The 19,904-nt window shown below is 41.1% G+C and overlaps 1 protein-coding gene across 3 annotated transcripts in view; it reads right to left on the reverse strand.

The window, feature by feature from the left end:
• Nucleotides 1-19,904, reverse strand: part of LOC126997883 (nuclear pore complex protein Nup214-like) — a 109,533-nt gene that overhangs the window by 70,143 nt on the left and 19,486 nt on the right. For all 3 annotated transcript variants that reach the window (XM_050859101.1, XM_050859102.1, XM_050859100.1), the window contains exons 6-8: nt 14,298-14,503; nt 7,349-7,469; nt 3,195-3,394 (exon numbers count right to left, since the gene is read on the reverse strand). In XM_050859101.1, the coding sequence (XP_050715058.1) occupies nt 3,195-3,394; nt 7,349-7,469; nt 14,298-14,503 (527 nt within the window). The remainder of the gene's footprint in view (nt 1-3,194; nt 3,395-7,348; nt 7,470-14,297; nt 14,504-19,904) is intronic.

Genomic DNA, 19,904 nt, shown 5'->3' on the forward strand with positions numbered 1-19,904 from the left:
AGACATTGAAATAAAAAAAGGTGAGCAGGATAAAGAGATAAAGATATAAAACTGTGGAAGTTAAAAGGAAACAAGAGACAGGAGTCTGCAGAAAACTTTGTAACAAAGTTGGAAGGAGGAGAGGAAAACGGGAAGCAGTTACAGGAAGGCATACTGAGAACTGGGGAAGAGGTGTGTGGGTTAACAGCTGGATGAAGAGGTGGAGGAAGGGAGGCTTGGTGCTGGAATGAAGAGGTGCAACGGATAATTATAAAGAAATGAATGGCATCTAAACAGAGGCAGCATTCAAGAAGTGAGTTGGATAAGAGTATATAGAGAACAAAGGAAGCTAAGAGGTAAGTGGCAAAGAAACAAGTGTGGGAGACAAAACTTGAACACAGAAGAAGGGAGCCAGATGTTCAGAGCAGCTAAGCAGATGAGAAGAGACAAAAAGGATGTTTAAGGAGCAAAGCATAAAAAGGACAAAAATGGAGTAATCAAGGTAGTGGAGAGGGAAGTGAGACAAAGATAAGAGTATTTTGAAAATTTGCAGAATGTAGAGCATAACAATGAACTGGCAGAGGATGAAATGGTGGAAGGTCCAATTGAAAATTCAGAAGAGAAAGAGGTAGAAAGAGTAGTGGGGGATGAAAGGTGGAGAGGCAGCTGGTCCATCAGGTGTAAGTAGTGATATGTTGTAGCCAGCAGGAAGGACAGGTATCAGGAACCTAACTGGTGTTTTTGAAAAGATTGTGAAGGAGGAGAAAAGTCCAGAAGAATGGAAGGATAGTTTTACTTTACCAATGTTTAAAGGTAAAGGAGATGAACTGTTGTGTGGCAGGTACAGAGGTTTGAAACTCTTAGAACATGGGAGGAAGATTTGAGAGAAGGTGTTGTGTGAACAGTGTAAGAGAAGCATCAAGACTGATGATTGATGACTGGCATTTGGCTTCATGGCTGGAAAGTCAACTACTGATGCAATCTTCATCACGAGACATTCGCATGAAAAATATAAGGCGATGAAGAAGCTGCATCATGTGTTTGTGAATCTGGGAAATGCATTGACAGGATTCCAAGACGAGCAATTAGATGGGCATAATGAAGACAGAAGGTACCAGAGAGACTTGTAAGGAGAGTAATGGCACTCAATGAAGGGTTAAGATCAAGGGTGAGAGTAGCTGCAGGAAACACAGATACTTTTGAGAGTGAGTGACAGTGGGATCGGATGGACGTGTTTTGTGTGTGCTCTTGAGACTGCTAATTTGACAGTGGCGAGCAGCAGGAGCAGGACTCTGAGAGACGTGTGTTGCGTCAAAGACTTTTCAGGCGATAAGTGGATTGCATGCTGTTTGTGCCCTGAGTGGTGTCATGTGAAGTGTGCTCATCTGACAGGGGTCAAGCAGGATAATATACCCAAAATAAACTGGGTGTATTCGCCATGCTTACACAAGGCATCTTTAGCAACCAACATTGTGGAAAAATTGGATGAATTTAAGAAAGGATTGTCTAAAGAAATATTAGTTGTGAAAGATGAAGTTGAAACTCGGACACTCAGTGTGAAAGAGAAGTTGGGTGAGGTGGCGGATGTGCTTTGCACTGACAAGAGAGTCGGCTGGTGCCAGCTGGGCTGATGTAGCAAAACAGAGGAGGAGGAAGCATCTCCTTGTCGTGAAGGCCTCTGATCAAGATAAAAAGACTACTGAGATGAAAAATGAAGTTTCCCAGGCATTACAAGGCATTCAGATTACTGATTCAAGATTCACGAATGGAGGTAACATTGTTATGAACTTTGATGATGAGAATATAAGGAATGAAGCAGCTCAGAAATTAGAAAATGTAGAGCAAGTTAGCACAAAAAGTGTGGAAAAGTTAAGCCCAAAGATCATGCTCTGCAGTGTGCATAAGGAGGAGACCGGGGATAAGATAACTGAGTCACTGTTAAACAGGAATGAGTTCATACACTCGATTCCAGGAGTTGAGGGGAAAATTGAGATTTTCAATGAGCCTGCTGCTGGAGGCACAATGCACTATATTTTGAAATGTGACCCAGCTGTTAGAGAGCTGATCCACAAGCATCATGACAAGATAAAACTAGAATGGGGAGTGTATACTGTGAGAGATAGATACCATGCAATCATATGTTATCCTTGTCAAAGATACGGCCATCTTGAGGCCAACTGTACTGCCAAGACCAATGGAGAAGCCCCAAAATGTTTCAAATGTTCTGGGGATCATAAATCAAAGGAGTGCTCCACAGCTGAGAAGAAATGCATAAATTGTATGAGGTACAAGAAGCCTGAAATCAACCACTCAGCGAATGACCAGTGTTGTGTAGTTCTACAGACTGAAATTAAGAGAATTCGTAACATAACCAATCATGGCTATTAATTGGTGTTTGAGACTCGAAGATAAAATCTGTTAAATGTTCAGTGAATTGGAAATAATTGTTGAACATTAAATTGTGATACTATAAAGAAAATATCAGTTAAAAGGAAAAGGAAATAATGGATATTTGTGATACTGTAAAAAGGAAAGATATTATGATTGGTACGAACCAAAACATGGCGAAGTGACTATGATGATGCCAAGCTCATCAAAATGACATCAGTAGGTTATCCATGAAACCAATTAAGACACTCCCTCACTACGACATTGTGAATAAGTGTATATCAAGGATTATTATTGAGGCTGACATCATAATTGTTGACGGCCCTGCGGAGTGATGCACTAGCAGTGGAGCGGGGCCAGAAACCTCATCAACGGTAAATGGTAACGGTAGGCGTGGGGGTGCATCAGGGGTTACGCCTTCGTCCTGTTTTGTTTACTATAGTAATGAAGGAAGCCATGGTGGAGTGCAGAACAGGGGATCCATGGGAGCCGCTGTATGGAAATTATTTAACCTTAACAGCGGAAACAAAGGAGGAAGTTGAATGGAAATTTACTGATTGGTTGCAAGCATTGGAAAAAAGAGGTTTGAGGGATCCATGGCCAAAACAAACATGTAGGTAACAGGCAAGAAAATAGAGAAAAATATACAAGTGAAAAGGTTTCCCTGTGGAGTGTGTGGGGGTGGAATGGGAGCAAATTCTATTCTTTGCACACAGTGTCATAAGTGGTGCAATAAAAGATGTTTGGGACTGAAAAAATACAAATGTTCACACACAAGAGTCAAGTGGAAAGTTTTCACATTTTAAAGCCCAGAACACTCATGGTACCTTTTGCTGTGAAGGTCTTCTGGGAGGTGAAGTCAACTGCCAGGCCCAGAGGGAATGTCTCCTCTGTTATGGAAACATTGTGCACGGCAGCTATACAGCCCTCATCTATCTCATATTCACACCAGCCCTCAGTGGAGCCGCCAGGCCGCCCCAGCACTGCCATGGCCACGGCACGGGAGGACATCACGCACAGAAGAGACCTGGAAAGGAATTACAGCTTGGGAAACCCAATATTTTGCATCCATTATAAGACAGCTTGGAGAAAAGCTTCTCGCTAAATCACATGGATGGAAAAAATAAACATAAAAATGGTTCTCAAGCAATAGTTCTTATTTTGCAGCATATTAACTAACCCTAACCAACAATTAAGAAATGTGGACCCCTGCTATTCACTAGAGATTGTGTACTGAACTCATCCATGAACCAAGTTGTCCTGGGACTCTGAGCTTGGCATTTCCTCTTCTACTTTTGTCACCCAGAAGGTGAGTGGGTTAAGATATCAAGGTGTCCAGTCACCTCTTTTTGGTGTTCCTCACAAAACCATTACTATATTTAAGTTGTGAATACATTTCTTTATTCAGTCAATCAATCAATCAGTGGGAGCATGCGCCGGGGGGTATGTCACCTCACCCACCCAGCAATGCCAAGTCCAGGGGTTCCTCTGGGCAAGTTTCCAAGAAGGTGCCCTTCCCATCCTGAGTAATCCCTGACAGGATCTACTGACTTGCTCAGGCCACAAACTATGTGGGCATCCCCTTGGCCTCCTCCCATCAGGACTCTCTCTTACAGAGACAACCCCGTGAGCAGGGTCACATGCCTGTATAGCGATTAGGCGATAATGGACTATGCATGAAGCACACAGTGATCCCTCATCTATCACGGGGGTTAGGTTCCAGAACCCCCGCAATAGACGAAAATCCGTGAAGTAGCGAGCTTATATTTATTTTATTATTTATATATTATATATTATATTTTATTTATATTATTTATATAAGCACGCATCTCTGTGAATCTCACCTCAGCCCGTGTGAACACGGTCACCCAACCACTAGTTTCTCAAGAGATTCAAAGTTGGCTACATTTCACGGGAAACACATCAAAATTCTAGTCAGAAACTCAGTCACCGACATATCAGTTAATTTCTCATGAGGTCGGTAAATTGTGGTCACAAGAAGAAGAAGAGCGAATCAGCTGTTCGATTTAGTAGCCGCGTGTTTATTCCAGAGCAGTACCACAAAGAGTTCCACGAAACTAGATAAGCTTGGAGTAATCATGTTGCGCAAGTTTAACCCGGCAGCGTCGGCGGACCCATTTTTGGGCTCTCGCGAGTCGGTCCGCTGAATTGGTGGACCCCATATGGGGCTCGGCTCAAAACGCCTAATTCAAGCTAATTGTAGGCGGTGGCGGCATTGAGCAACCCACCATGCATGCCCTGGGTCATTGTGGTGGGTAATTGATCTTGAGGTGGGCTTATTTGTCTTAGGTGGTGCTGTAAGGTCATGGTAGACTGAATTAGCTATCCATATAGTAATCACTTGTCAAATTCTCTAAAATAGACAACAAGCAACTCTCGGCTAGATGCCACGTGTCACAAGACTGTTTATTTTGTAACACCACACAAAAGGAATGGAGTTTGAGTTTAAATAAGTATTTTTAACGGCTTTATGGCTATGAGAGGAGTACTCTGAGATACGTTCCATGCTCTTTTCTTAGTCTCAAAATGCAGCGTATTGATGCCGTTTCTCGGCCACTTCTCGGTTTTCCCATAGCCGAAGCCCACGGGTTAAGACTTGAGTCTTGTCCAAGTGTAGCCACTGCCTCATCCTGTCTGGGTCCTCACTGCCAAGCTCTTGTAGAATTTAATGGTAGCAAGCTGTAACACACTCTCCCTTTGTCTCCGAGCTAAACACTCACGAAGCAATAAATGCTAAGGTCACTGAGCCAATCAGTGCCCAGGATACAGAACACAGTGCTCTGGTTGGTCGCCTTCCATCCATCAGCCAATAGTGTGCCGTGTACGATCACGCGTGGGCAAACTAGCTCAAGCAGAAGTGGCCGTAGCTGCGTCTTCCATACGTGCGAATCTGTCTACTCATCTGCTATATGTTACGTATTTTATTGCAATTTAATATTTTTCAAATATGTTCTAATTAATATTTTTAATTCTTTTTATATTGTTTTCAATTTTTTAAGCTAGAAAATGCTTCATTTATAATATATATATATATATATATATATATATATATATATATATATATATATATATATATATATATATATATATATATATATATATATATATATATATATATATATATTAAAATACAGTACTGTCTCCAAGTTTGCAATAAACAGGTCGTCGTTATGGGTCGCCAAAGTTGAAATCGCAAACTTTGAACCATTATTCTTATGGGGAAAATTGATAACCGTCAACATCTTGCGCTTGGCCACCCATCTGGGTGGCCAAGCGCATGTGTGCAGACAGCCCTGGCCGCGCACTGGGCCTGAGCAGCTGACGGGCGGCTGATGATGGTGATGGTGGTGATGGGTGTCGGCGGCGTGGCCTTTGCATCGGCGCCGCCAATGGAAAGGCCCAGGGGGTGGGTAAGAGCAAGAATGGGAGTCAAGGACCACAACAGTGCACGAGAGGGTTAATAATCAGAAAAGAAAAATTGGAAAACATTAAATAAATAAAAAAGTTATAAGCAAAAAATTCCTTCCAAAATTGACCTCTGATTTTGGACACTCCTTTAACCTCTGTTTGGGAGCAATGAGTAGTGGGCCTTTTTTTCATTTCTTTTCTTTGTGCCCTTGAGCTGTCTCCTTAGCTGTAAAAAACAAAAAAAAAAAAAAAAAAAGGACGAGTCCAAATCGTGGCAAAAGGGCCGAAAAACAGGCATATCCTTCGAGTTGGTCAAACAACATTGCCAAGAGGGGCTACATGCCATATTATAGCCTTCTAGAGGCAATAGCAAGGCCACACTAGACAAAAACAGCAAAATGTCTGGAGTTTGTCAAAATTGCTCTTGACAGGGTTTACATTTTGAGCTCTAGCAATGAAACAACTGGGAGAAGGGAGAAGTTTTGCACCATTTTGGAAAGCACATTGGCAGGGCTATATCATTTTTTAAGTTTTTTTAATTTCGCAAAAAATGAGTGGGTCTCAAGGTTGGGAACTCAAAACTACATCTTTTTTTGTGTGTGTGTGTGAATTTATTCGATTTTTGACCCTTTCAAGTCGTTTTCGAGCCTGGTCGCTAATTAAAAAAAGATAGCCCTTGCATTTTGCTGTCGACTAATGCCAATAACTTTTTTGTAGCCCCAGAAATAAGGGAGTTATGGCGATTCACACCAAAGCGGCTGATTTTTCAAAATTCGCGGCTTAATCTTAATGACAAGGGCACTGCAAAATCGAAAGAGAAAGACGTTTCTGGTTCTAGTGTTTGTACATCCCTTAGATCCCTAAGAGGTTTCTCACCTCTAAATTAAAACTACTTACACCTCCGTGGTCTAGTGGTCAGCGTGCCTGGCTTCTACTCCGCGGGTCCGGGTTCGAATCCCGGCCCGGGCAGTCGGCGTGCAGCTCACCCAGCTGTTCATCCTCCCTCTCGGGCTGGTCGATAAATGGGTACCTGGGGAAACCTGGGGAAGGTAATCTGTGGCAACCTGGATGTCACACTGGCCCTGTGTCCCGGGGTAATGGGCTCCCTCCCACCACAGGCTCAAGGGTCAATGTTACGGAGATGAGCACCGAGGTCATGTGCTGCTACAGCGTATGCCCCCAACTTTACCTTTACCTTTATGTCGCTGATAAAATCTCCAGCTGATGTACTCCTTCCTTGTTTATCTTTCATGTTAGGTAAAATTTCTGTAACCTATTATGTAATTTTTTTTTAGTAGAGCACTGTATTTTATGATTAACATATTATACTAATCACCTGATCTTATACTTGTTAACTATTCTTTTGTTAAGTTTATTTACTGTTACATTGTGTATTTATATTGTTATTCTAAAGCTTGCCTTATTTCTTGCTATTATGCCCATCAGAAGCAGGAAAGATATATGATCTCCCTCTGGCAGTCACTTGTTTGCAAAACTCACTGTGACTTAAGTGACTTTTAAACTAGTTAAACAAAACCAAATATATTCTCACCATTCTGGGAAATAGTGGGGGTAGAACAAGGGTGACCGGGGCCCCTGGTTGTAGTTGCACACGTATTCATATGCAACAAACTTGGGCTCCTTGGCTTTTGGTGCATTGACGTACATAATCACTAAGGAAAGAAAGAACGACCCGTTAATATGCAGTTTATAGTAAATTCAATAGTATTATAACAAAAATTAAAATACCAAGGAAAAAATATAATCAATTGTATAAGATATAAAGCTAAAAGATCTTCCCAGAAACTTCGTTTCCATAAATCTCAACCCTTTGACTGAGTCTAAGTTATGAAACCCAAACAGAAAACCACAGCTCGATAGCTACAACTGTCCACTACTAATACAAGAAACAAAAACAGTAAACAAAGTCTGACTGATGCCGATAGATGTGATGAAATTCTTTTGTTACAATTTCCTCACATTAATCATATCATTGCAAAATACTGGTACTGAGCAGCCTGGCACCATTACCATACCAGTGCTAGTACCGGTACCTGCCCAGCCCTAATGCTGACAAGACCTGTTTGTTTATGTTTGAAAGGTGAACATTTATGTTTAACCCCTTCATTACCGAAATCGATAAGGTTTACTTTAGTAAACCTAAAAAAACTTTGGTTGAGGATCTGCATATCGTTAGGTTTACTGGGGTAAACCTAACGCCCAGTAAACCTAACGGTTTCTGCTCGTAGGCTACATCAGTGGGCGAATCTTGCCCGTGGGTTTCCCAACAGGCTTGTGAGCCATTGTGCGGCATCCTGTGGTGACACTGAGCTTGTGTTTTGACACATACAGTCATACATTCATATATACATGATAATATATACACTACAAGCACGTGCGTGGTAAGCGAGCCGACTCCTTGCTGTGCGTGGGCCGGAGGGTTAACTAGGGCCGCTTTCACAGTCACTTTGATCGTTTTGATCATTACCAATGGCAGCGATCACTGCTATAGTATTCCCACATAAAACTGGCCAATGGGGTAGTGGCGGCTGCAGGGCTAGTCTAGCCTCACACCTTGGCACACACTCTCAACACCTCTCACTTCCTCTGCAGCCGCCACTACCCCATAGGCCAGTTTCACGTGGAAAACTATAGCGTCGATCACCGCCATTGGTAAAGATCAAAACAAACAAAGTAACTGTGAATGCGGCCCTAGGATGGACGTGTACTTGTCAGGTCGGGAGCCGCCGCATTGCTGCCACATTCCGCCCCAAAAATGCCAAATCCCGCCCGACCATTTACTCTCCCTGCCAACCCGAAATTGACAAAAATATTATTTGGCACGCATATTAATGCAATAATTAGTGGTGACCAACCACTATCAAAGATCTCTCTCTCTCTCTCTCTCTTGTTAGTTTCTTTATACACCGTGTCTCTGATTTCTTCCCTTTCGGACTGGGCAGCGAGAATGACAAAGGAAAGGATCGAAAGGCTCTGGGAACACCGGCCAATTTAGATTTTTAGAAGCCAGTTTGCCATCAGGCTGATGTGCAGAAGCAGCGCCTGCTGTAGATTTCAGTTGGCTAGTAAGCTAGATCGCTTTCGTTTCTGCCTGCCAGAATAGACAGTTGGGCCAGATCCACTTTACATGAAAAAAGGAGCAAAGGAGGGGGAAAAGATTGACGGGAAGAGATGCGGATGATGAGGTGGATAGAGATGATCTCTTCTTAACTGTGAGAACGTAGGGGCTGAGAGGACATATGAAGAAAGCTAATAAAGGAACCTGTTTGAGTGACTTAAAAAAGTATAGTTTTCCAGAGAGAAGTGTTTACACATGGAAGAGCTTGCAGGAAGAGGTGGTGGAGGCGAGCAGTGTCCATCAAATGAAGGAAAGGCAGGATGAATGTAGATATGGAGACAGGAGTATTAGAGCTTAGCTCGGACCCTGTAGACTACAAATAGGTAAATACACACAGTTGTTGTGTTTGCAGGGTCGGGGATGCGGTGAGTTGTCCGTCTCCCATTTAAAGAACTTAGAAAAGCTTGGGTAGGATGAGTGAGGAGGAGGAGGGATGGCAGACACCAAAAGGTGGAGGAAGAAGAACTGGAACAAGACAGAAAGTTCAAGAAGAAGCTACAGGAGGCTATGACAGTGACGAGTGTTACGAAAGCATAGACCATACGTTCTCAGGGTTCGGCAATATGGAATCGTCGGTGCACAGAAAAGTGTTGTTGGAGAAGAAGAAGTTAAATACGTGGATCACTAGAATGAAGGCTATAGAAGAAGAGGATGTTCAAGGTAAGAGGTTACACAGTGAATTAAGATCAAGAGTGAGAAGTCTCAAAGAAAGGGAGAAGAAGCTGGTTCAGGAGAATGAGCAGCTGAAAGTACAGCTGGTGAAATATGAAAAGATGGTGAAGGAAGGACTAGGAGTCATAAGAAAAGAAAATGAAGACTTGAAAGTGATAATGGACAAGAGGAAAAGAGAGTTAGGGAGGAAGTGCTGGGCGGAATAAAGACCTAGAAAGTAAAGCACGAAAAAGCAAATGTAGAAAGTTGGAAAGTTTCGTTTAGTCGGCGCAACATCTATGGTCATATGCTGGAGAGAGAGAGAAGGGGAAGGAATTATAGGAGAAGGGAACAGATCCCAGGAGACGGGACACAACCCCCGATTAACACCTGGTACCCATTCACTTATAGGAGTATTGGAAAAGCTGCCCAAATTTTTCCACCCCGCCCGGGAATCGAACCCGGGCTCTCTCGGTTGTGAGCCGAGTGTGCTAACCACTGCACCACGAAGACCCCTAGCAAATGTAGACTTCAAGGAAATAATTGAAAAGCAACTAAAGGAGGAGAAGGAAAATGTCAAAAAGGAGATGGTCAAGGCCATTAAAAAGAATGAAGATTTAGTAAGAGATGTAGCAGATATGAAAAAAAGTGTTATAATATTCGGAATGAAAGAGAAGAACATAACTTACAAACCAAGAAGGGAGAAGGAAGAGCTGAAGTCAGTGAAAGATTTACTGAAAAACTTAAGTGACGATGAAATACAAGACCTTGAGGATGAGGTGGAAGAAATCTATAGGATGGGCCCTTACATAGAGGGTAAAACAAGGCCAGTTAAACTAAGACTGAAATCACAGAAAATAACTGAGGAAATATTATACAGAACAACTTAGCTAAGGGAAGTAGAAGAATGTAAAGAAATATATATAAAGAAAAACAAATGAAGAAGAAAGAAAGAAATGGAATGAATTGCAAGCAGAGGCTAAAGAGAAAAATAATGCAAGATCAGAATATGATAAACAGGTACTTTTTTGGAGAGTTCTGGGAGAGCGAGTGAAGAAATGGTACATAAGGGAAAAGCCGAAAGAGAACAGAAGCTAGACAAAATTGAAACTAATAAGCGATTAAGTGTGATGTATACAAATGTAGACGGGATAATATCTAGTAAACTGGAACTACAAGACTTACAGGAAAAAGAGCCCAAGATAGTATGCATAATGGAAACTAAACTGAATGAGGTCATCCAAATGGTACTTGATAATAACTACAATGTATGGAGGAAGGATAGAAAGGGTAAAGGTGGTGGAGTGATGATAATGACAAGGAAGGAGTTATTAGTGAAATCAGTAGTATATGGAGAAGGAAAAGCAGAAATAGTGAGTGTAAATCTGGAGAACAAAAACAGAGAAATGATGATGATAATAGCAACCTATGTACCACCAAGAACTAACTCATGGAGTAAAGAAGAATATGAGACCATGACTGAAGATACCATTCAAAGTTTGAGTAGACTAATCAAAGCAAACAAGAGTCTTCTTAGTTGGTGATTTGAACTGTAAGGAGGTAAATTCAGAGATATTTGAAAGTGGAGGTAGTGAAACGGCATGAGGGGAAAGATTTTTTTAACCCTTTCATTGCTAAACGCTCCCAGCAAGTGTTAGGCGTATTTGCTGGTGGTGCTAAACGCTCGCTGCGAGCTCCACCCGCACTCAAATCTCCCGTGTATGAAAGTGTTCCAACACTATTTCTCGCAACACAGGATTGCCAATTGAGTGGATTCTTCACTAAATTTGGTGGAAGATCATATCAGCCCAGCGCACCAAATCTACGGACGAGTAAGTGGTTGATGTTCTTGCCCAATATAGCGGCATTTTTGCATAGCTTCACCTATCACCCGAGTGATTCTTTGACTAAAGTGGGTCCTGATGGTGAGCTCATCTGATAGGTGGTCTTCTTGTTGTAAATATTGCAGTTGGCAATACTCCCTTGCCAGAATCTGAAGGAGAGATGTCCACAGTTCTCTCAATATGACTGATCATTGCACACGCACCAATGTAAGTGTTAACATTTAACACTCCCTGAATGTGCATGTACGTTCACAAGAGAGGCATACATAACCGACTCCTATAGATCTGGACCTCCTCTTTCCAGTGGTGTTTTTGGTTTTTAGCTGTGATGAATACTTTTTGAGATACAGAGGTTAAAAGAGACCCCTCATTGGGCTGCCTGACTGCGCCTGAGGGGATAGTCGCGTCTGCACCACGCGCAAGGAAAGGGTTAAAATTGATGATGGAAAACTTGATGATACAATGGGTGAAAGAAAACACGAGATACAGAAGTGACGACGTAATGACGAGACTGGACCTGGTGTTAACAAGGGGAATGCACTTGTTGAATGAATTAAGGTATGGGTGCCCCCTGGGAAAGAGTGACCACATGATAATAGAGATGGAAACAGGGGAGGAAGGAGGTGAAGGGGATGAATCATATAAAAGAAACAGGTTAAACTATAGGAAGGCAGACATGGAAAATCTCAGGAAATTCTTTGGAGAGCTAGACTGGGAAGAGTTAAAGAGAACAAGAGAGGTGCAAGAAAAGTATGATATTTCTATGGAGGCGTATAAATCAGGAGTTATGAAATTTGTACCAGAATATAAACCCAAAGAAAAGGAAAAAAGGATTGGTTTAATGCAAGATGTGCAAAGGCAAAAGAAAAAAAAGAGACAAACCGTGGAAGAGATTGAAAAGAAATAAAACCCAAAGGAATAAAGAAGATTTTAAGATAGTGAGAAATGAATACGAGAAATAAGGAGAGAAGAAGAGAAAGGATAAGAAAAGGATATTGTCGAAAAGTGCAAGGGAGAACCTAAACTGTTTTATAGATTCATAAATGGAAAAATCAAACCAAGGGAAACAATAGAAAGACTGAGTGATGGGAATGTGATGATCAAAGATCCTAAAGACATGACTGAGCTACTAAACAAAAGGTTCCAGCAAGTTTTTACAAAGGAATCACAATTCAACGAACCACAAGATAACAAGATAAATGTTCATATGGAACAAGTCATAGTAACTAAAGAGGAGATATATAAAATGATGGGGGAGCTGGAAGAGAGGAAAGCAGCAGGACCGGATGGAGTCTCAGGTTATATATTGAAAGAATGCAGAAATCAGCTGGTTGGACTGGTATATGATATCATAAAATGCTCAATAACAACTGGTAAAGCACCAAAGGAGAGGCGGAGGGCTGAAGTGGTCCCTATGTTCAAAAGTGGAAAAAGGAAGAACCCCTGAACTACAGACCTGTATCATTGACCAGTGTAGTGTGTAAACTATGTGAGAAAGTGATAAAGAAACAATGGACAAGATTCCTAGAAGAGCATAATTTAATCACAAGTTAACAATATGGCTTTAGAAAAGGGCACTCATGTGTAACAAACTTACTGAGCTTTTACTCAAGAGTGACAGACATTGTACAGGAGAGGGACAGATGGGTTGATTGCATTAACTTGGACTTGAAGGCGTTCAGCAAAGTTCCACATACAAGACTACTATGGAAGCTGGAGAATAAAGGAGGATTGAAAGGGAAAATGAAAGCTACTTAAGGGGAAGAGAGATGAGAACAGCGGGAAAGGACATGAAATCGGAATGGTGAATTGTAGATTGTGGAGTGCCTCAAGGATCGGTATTGGCACCAGTTCTTTTCCTGGTATATGTAAATGATAAGGCAGAGGGAGTAAACTTGTGAGCTTGTCTGCAGATGATGCAAAACTGCTAAGACATATAAGAAACAGTAAAGACTGAAATTCTGCAAGATGACCTGAACACGATTTGGAAATGGAGTATGAAATGGGAGATGGAATTCAATACGAAGAAATGTCATATAATGGAAATGGGAGAGTGAAGGGAGACCAAAATGGACATATAAAATGGGAGATGGAGAAATATTAAAGAATTTAAAAAAAAGAGAGATTTGGGAGTGACAATACAAGATAATCAACAGCCTGAGAGTCATGTTACAGTAATCCCTCGCCATATCATGTTCTCGCTGTATTGCGGATTTTTAAATTGAATTGTATCGTGGATTTTTCGCTAAATCGCAGGATTTTGCGGTTTATGGGTATTTTTATATATTTATTATTTCAAATGTTTTTGCAGTAAAATAAGCATTTTTTTGGCCTAAAAAATGAAAAATCCACCCCCAAAACAAAAAGAGGGGCTAGGGGGCCCTTCCTCCTTCGAGGTGCAGGGATCCCGTAGGCTTTGCCCTGGGTAGGCGGTGGCCGAACTGGGCCCACATTCACCGCGTGATGGACGACACGGGTTCGAATCCCCACGCTACCACTCGGATTTTTCAGTCACCGCCGAGTGGCTTAAAACTACCCAAATGCTGTCCTGAAGACCACCCATCAACTCGGACTCTAGAGGAAGCCGTTCCGGGGGGCAGCATGAGCCAATGCAAGATGGCGCCACTATAAACACTCGCCTGCGCCAGAACGGGCTGGGCCGACCATCAGGCCCCACCTGGAAGAAGCCTTGGGCCGACCATCAGGCCCAACCAGGAAGATGCCTACCGGCGCAACAGGCAACGACGTAAAAAAATAAAAAAAAATAAAAAATAAAAAAAATAAAAAAAACGGTCACTGACGGCAGGCTCCCCGGATGCAGATGCATCGTGGAAACACAGAAACAATTAAGGACTTGGCTAACTCACCATGTGCTCCTTCCTCTGCTGAACTCTTGTAGCCAATGAAGAACTCCGTGTTGTTGAACCAAGTGACACTGAGCACAGCAGAAGCTTCAGCCATGGGCGGCCGCTGGATGTTGCGCACAGCTGTTAGGTCTGGTTTGAAAAGCTTTAGTGTCCCATCTTCCAGACCCACAGTCAGCTGCTTCCCCTTTGGTGACCAGCCCAGTGCCCTGGTGGAGCAACATCAATATATAGTACAGCTCCTAGCAATATTCCTTTCGGCATATTCCTAAATACAGTCTGCACTCACTTCCACACTCACGTATCTGACAATAACAGTAATGTAAAACAATAATGTTTGGGCTCTCTTGAATAATGGAGATTTCATAGCAGAGATCCAAGCAAAGTACTGAATTAACCCCAGATTACCACCTAGGAAAATAATACCTCACATCACCCAAGGTAAAGATCTTGCACACACTTCAGACAATCAAGATATATGCATTGAAAAAAAATAATTTTATCATTTTTAACAAGAATTACAATCTTCTCTATAAAGAATGTAGAAAAAGTTGAACAAAAAGTAAGAAAAAAAAATAAAAAGGTAATTGTAAAATGTGTGAAAAGCTGTGAAAAAGCAGCTTTTTTCCTGTCAATATTAATGTCACTGGGGCAAATGTGGACCAAAACTGAGCATCAATTACAAGAAAATGAGACAAGATGGAGCATTTCTGATTTTTCCTTGTTAGAGTAAAGGAAAAGTACTCTGTGAACACCAGTTTACAAGGAGATACTCCATCTCACATTTGAGTCACATGAAAATCCACCGAATCAGCTGATTTTATAAACAAACTTCAGTGTAATTTTATTTTTTCATACTACAGTGGGCACGACTACGTGACTATATGGGTGACAAACAAACTTGCGTAGTAGGAATACATATTCTTATGGGGAAAATGGTATATGAGTGGCACTGCCATGAGTGACTGACATTTTTTGTAGCTTAGAGTCAAAATGTAGGGAATATTTATATAATACACACACTCGTACGCTCACGTGCACACTAATGGGCAGACACACACACACACACACACACACACAGTGATAGCTGTGCAGGTACTGGTAAAAGGTGGAGAGAAGAGTAACATAATAACAGTCTATGTCCCACCCAAAACAAAAAGTTGGAATGAAGTAAGATATAGCGCTTTGCTGGAAGATACAATACGGGCACTGACACATAATGAAAAGATAATATTAATTGCAAAGAGGTGAAATGGGAAGATTATGCAACGGAGGGTGGCGAAAATACCTGGGAAAGTAAACTATTTAAGCTGGTAACAGATAACTTGATGACACAGTGGGTTAAAGCAGAAACAAGGCTGAGAAGGGATGACGAACCATCAAGACTTGACCTAATTTTCACAAAAAATGTTGAGTTAGAGGAAGGAGTCAGTCATGAGTGCCCCTTAGGAATGAGTGACCATGAACTATTAGAGATGAAAACCATGGAAGGATATGAATATTGAGATGAGGCATATAAGGAAAAAAGGAAAAACTATGCAAAGGCAGATTATGTTGGACTCAGACTTTCTTCGCTGGGGTTGACTGGAGTGATATGAAAAGGAGTATTCAAGAGAAATATGACCTTTTTATGAATATTTACAACAGAGGAATAGAGGTATATGTTCCATACTACACAATAGAAACTAAAGGAGAGAAAGCATGGTTTGGATGGAGGTGTGAAACAGCAAGAGATAGAAAAAAGGCATGGAGGAATTTAAAGAAAAGACCGAATAAGAACAACAGGGACAAATAAAAGAAAGAAAGAAGAAATGAATATGTGAAAATAAGGAGAGAAGAGGAAGCTAAATTTGAAAGAACAGTTTTTAGTTGTAAGAAAGAACCAAAAATATTTTACAAATTCATAAATGGGAAGTTAAAAAGAAATGAAGGAGTGGAAAGGCTAAAAGAAAAAAAATGTTTTTACGAAAAGGATGAAGAAATTGCAGAAATACTAAGTAAAAATTTTCATAGTGTTTACGAAAGAGACCGACTTTGACAGGGGTCTTAAAAATTGTAATGAAGGGAAACTAAATTATGTCAAGGTAGAGAAAAGGGAACTGATGCAGCTGATGAAAACTTTAGATGGAAGGAAAGCTACGGGACCAGATGACATCTTGGGTCAAGTGCTAAAAGTGTAGAAATGAATTATTGGAGCTACTTTATGACATAATAACATGCTCTATAAATACAGGAAAAGTGCCCTTAGAGTGGAAGAGAGCAAACACTGTACCAATTTATATAAGTGGAGATAAAACTGAACAACTAAATTATAGACCAGTCTCTTTGACAAGTGTAATGTGCAAGATTTGTGAAAGTATAATATAAAAACAATGGGTCGACCATTTAGAAAAGGAAAACATGATAAATAAGGGACAGTTTGGATTTAGAAAAGGGAAATCGTGTGTCACCAACTTACTATGTTTCTACTCAAGAGCAATAGATGTGGTGCAAGAGAGAGAAGGATGGGCTGATTGTGTATATCTCGATTTGAAAAAAGCTTTTGACAAGGTTTTGCACGAAAGGTTAATCAGGAAACAACAGCAGTGGGGAGGAATGGACAGAAAGGTTATAGAGTGGATGAAGGATTACTTAACAGGAAGAGAAATGAGGACGGTGATTAGGGAAGAGAAATCAAATTGGAGGAGAGTAGAGAGTGGAGTTCCTCAAGGCTCAGTTCTGGCACCAAAAATGTTCATAAAATATATAAATGATATGCCGATGGGTATAAAAAGATATATAAGCCTTTTTGCAGGTGATGCAAAGTTAGTAAGGAAAGTGAAGATGGAGGAAGACTGTGAAGAACTGCAAAAAGACCTGGATAGAGTGTATAGATGGAGCCAGTTATGGGAGATGGAATTTAATGCAAACAAATGCCATGTTATGGAAATGGGGAAAAGTAAAAAAAGACCGAGGAAAACATACAGGATGGGAGAAGAAAACTTAAAGGTGGTACATGAAGAAAAAGATTTGGGAGTAATGATGCAAGACACATTATCACCAGAAAAGCACATAAACAAGTTATTTGGAGAAACCTACAGGATGCTGCAAAACATAAGGGTATCATTCCACTATATGGACAAGGAAATGATTAAGAAAATAATAACAACACTGATAAGACCAAAACTAGAATATGCTGCAGTTGTATGGTCGCCTCACAAAAAAAAGGATATCAGAAAGTTGGAAAGGATACAGAGAATTGCAACTAAAATGGTTCCAAAACACTTGAATATGATTTATGAAGACAGATTGAAGGAAATGGACTTGACGACACCTGAACAAAGAAGGAAAGGCTAGATGAATGTAGATATGGAGACAGGACTATTAGAACTTAGCTCGGGCCCGGTAAACTACAAATAAGTAAATACAAATAGGTAAACACACACACACACACACACACACACACACACACAGTGAATAACACTGAATAATGAGCGAGAAGGCGGGGGTGACAACAACGTTGCCGCTGCTGGGTTTGTTTACACCAAAAAGCAGGGGAGCCAAGACAAGGGACAATGATTTTGAAGGTTTCTTGGACGATGTGGATAGGCACAGAGACGTTATGTTGAGAAGGAGACTTATTGACTTGGAAAGGGAGATGAAGGAAATGAAGGACAGAATGGGGACGTTGGAGAGAGAGGTTGACGTCCTAAAGACAGAGAAAAATGTATGGAAAAATGCATACAATGACCTGTACAAGCAGGTAACATTGAATGAGAAGAAGACAGAGGATACAGAGGTTAAAGTCAAGGAATTAAAGGAAACGCATCAAGTCTGGAAGGAGGAACAAGAAAAGGAGAATGTTAGCTTTAAGAAAATTGTGGAGGAGCAAGTCAAGGCTAAGGATGAAGCTATAACTGAGAAGGTGATCAAGGTGATAAAAGAAAAACCAGAAATAGTGAGGGACACGGTTGAAAAAAAGAAGTCAGTAGTAGTGGTGGGCATTAATGAAGAGCACATGCCAGTCAGACATACAAGGGAAAAGAAAGAAAGGAAGGCAGTGGAGCAAGTAATTGAAGCAATTCAGGAAGAAGGTCATAAGCTGGTAGGGGAGATCGAAGAAGTATTCAGGCTTGGAAAGTATGAAGAAGGAGCCCAACGACCAATAAAAAATAGATTTAGGTCTCAAGCGGCTGCAGAAGTGCTGGGAAAGTCATGGAAGTTAGCAAGAACAGAGACCTAAGAAAAAGTCTGGGTAAGAGAGGACAGAAGTGTGGAGGAAAGGAACACGATAAGAGAATTAAAGAATCAAGCCAATGAAAAGAATGAAGCAAGGTCAGAAGAGGAAAAAAAGAAGTTTTTCTGGAGAGTGATAGACATGGACCTAAGGAAGTGGTACAGAAGGGAAGAGGTGACAGCTTGAAGGTGGCATACACTAATGTGAACGGGTTAATATCGTCAATGTTAGAAATAGGAGATTACCTGAGTAAGGAAAAACAGATGTTATGGGGATTATGGAGACCAAATTGACTGGTAGTATAGATGCACTTAACAGAGGGGATGGTAAATATAATGTATGGATGAGATATAGAGAAAATAAACAAGGAGAAGGAGTGATGCTATTGTTGAAAAAAAGAATGGACAGTGGAGAGTGTCACCTATGGCGAAGGGGAAGCGGAGGTCTTGAGTGTGGGAATAAGACTGCAAAGGGGAGGATGCAGAAATATCGTAGTGGTGTATGTCCCTCCAAAAACCAATTCATGGACAGAAGAATTGGACAAGAAGAAGCTGGAAGATACATTGGATTGCCTAAGGAGGTTGCTGGAGGAGAAGGATAAGATTCTTGATAATGGGAGATTTTAATTGTCAGGAAGTGTCATGGGAAAACTGGTCAACGGAAGGATGTGGAGCTTCATGGGGGAACAAGGTTTTGGAATTGGTTATAGATAACATCCTCACACAGTGGGTGGAGGAAAATACAAGATTCAGAGGAGAAGAAGAGCCATCTAGATTGGACTTGATAATCACCAGGGAGCCAGATATCATAGAGGAGATGAACTATAAGAGCCCTATAGGGAAGAGTGATCACGTACTTATCGAGTACATTTTACGAGGAGGTAAAATAATCAGGAATGAGGACAACAGGAAAGAATGGTTTAATTTTAATAAGGCAAATTTTGAACAACTTGGGAAACATTTTGAGGAAGCACAATGGGATACTTTTTTTGAGGCTGATAATGTGGAGGAAAAATGGGCTATCTTTCTACGGATTTACAACGAAGGAGTGGAAAAGTGGGTACCAAGGATGAAAGAAGGCCAGAAATCAAGAGAAGAGTGGTACAATAGAAAGTGTGTAGATGCCCAGCAGGGTAAGGAGAAGGCATGGAACAAATGGAGAAAAAATAGGAGGATGGATCTATGGAATGAGTACAAAAGGAAGAGGAATGCTTATGTCAAAGTAAGAAGAGAAGAAAAAAGGAATTTTGAGAAAAATATTGTAGATAAGTGCAAAGACCAGCCAAAACTGTTTTATAAGTTCATAAATGGAAAGTGGGTACTGAATTTGATACTGTTTGCTGATGACACGGTGCTCATTGCAGAAAATGAAAGTGACCTACAAAATTTGGTCAG

Source organism: Eriocheir sinensis, chromosome 13 (genome assembly GCF_024679095.1).
Source record: "Eriocheir sinensis breed Jianghai 21 chromosome 13, ASM2467909v1, whole genome shotgun sequence".
In the NCBI taxonomy this organism is placed as follows: Eukaryota; Metazoa; Arthropoda; class Malacostraca; order Decapoda; family Varunidae; genus Eriocheir; species Eriocheir sinensis.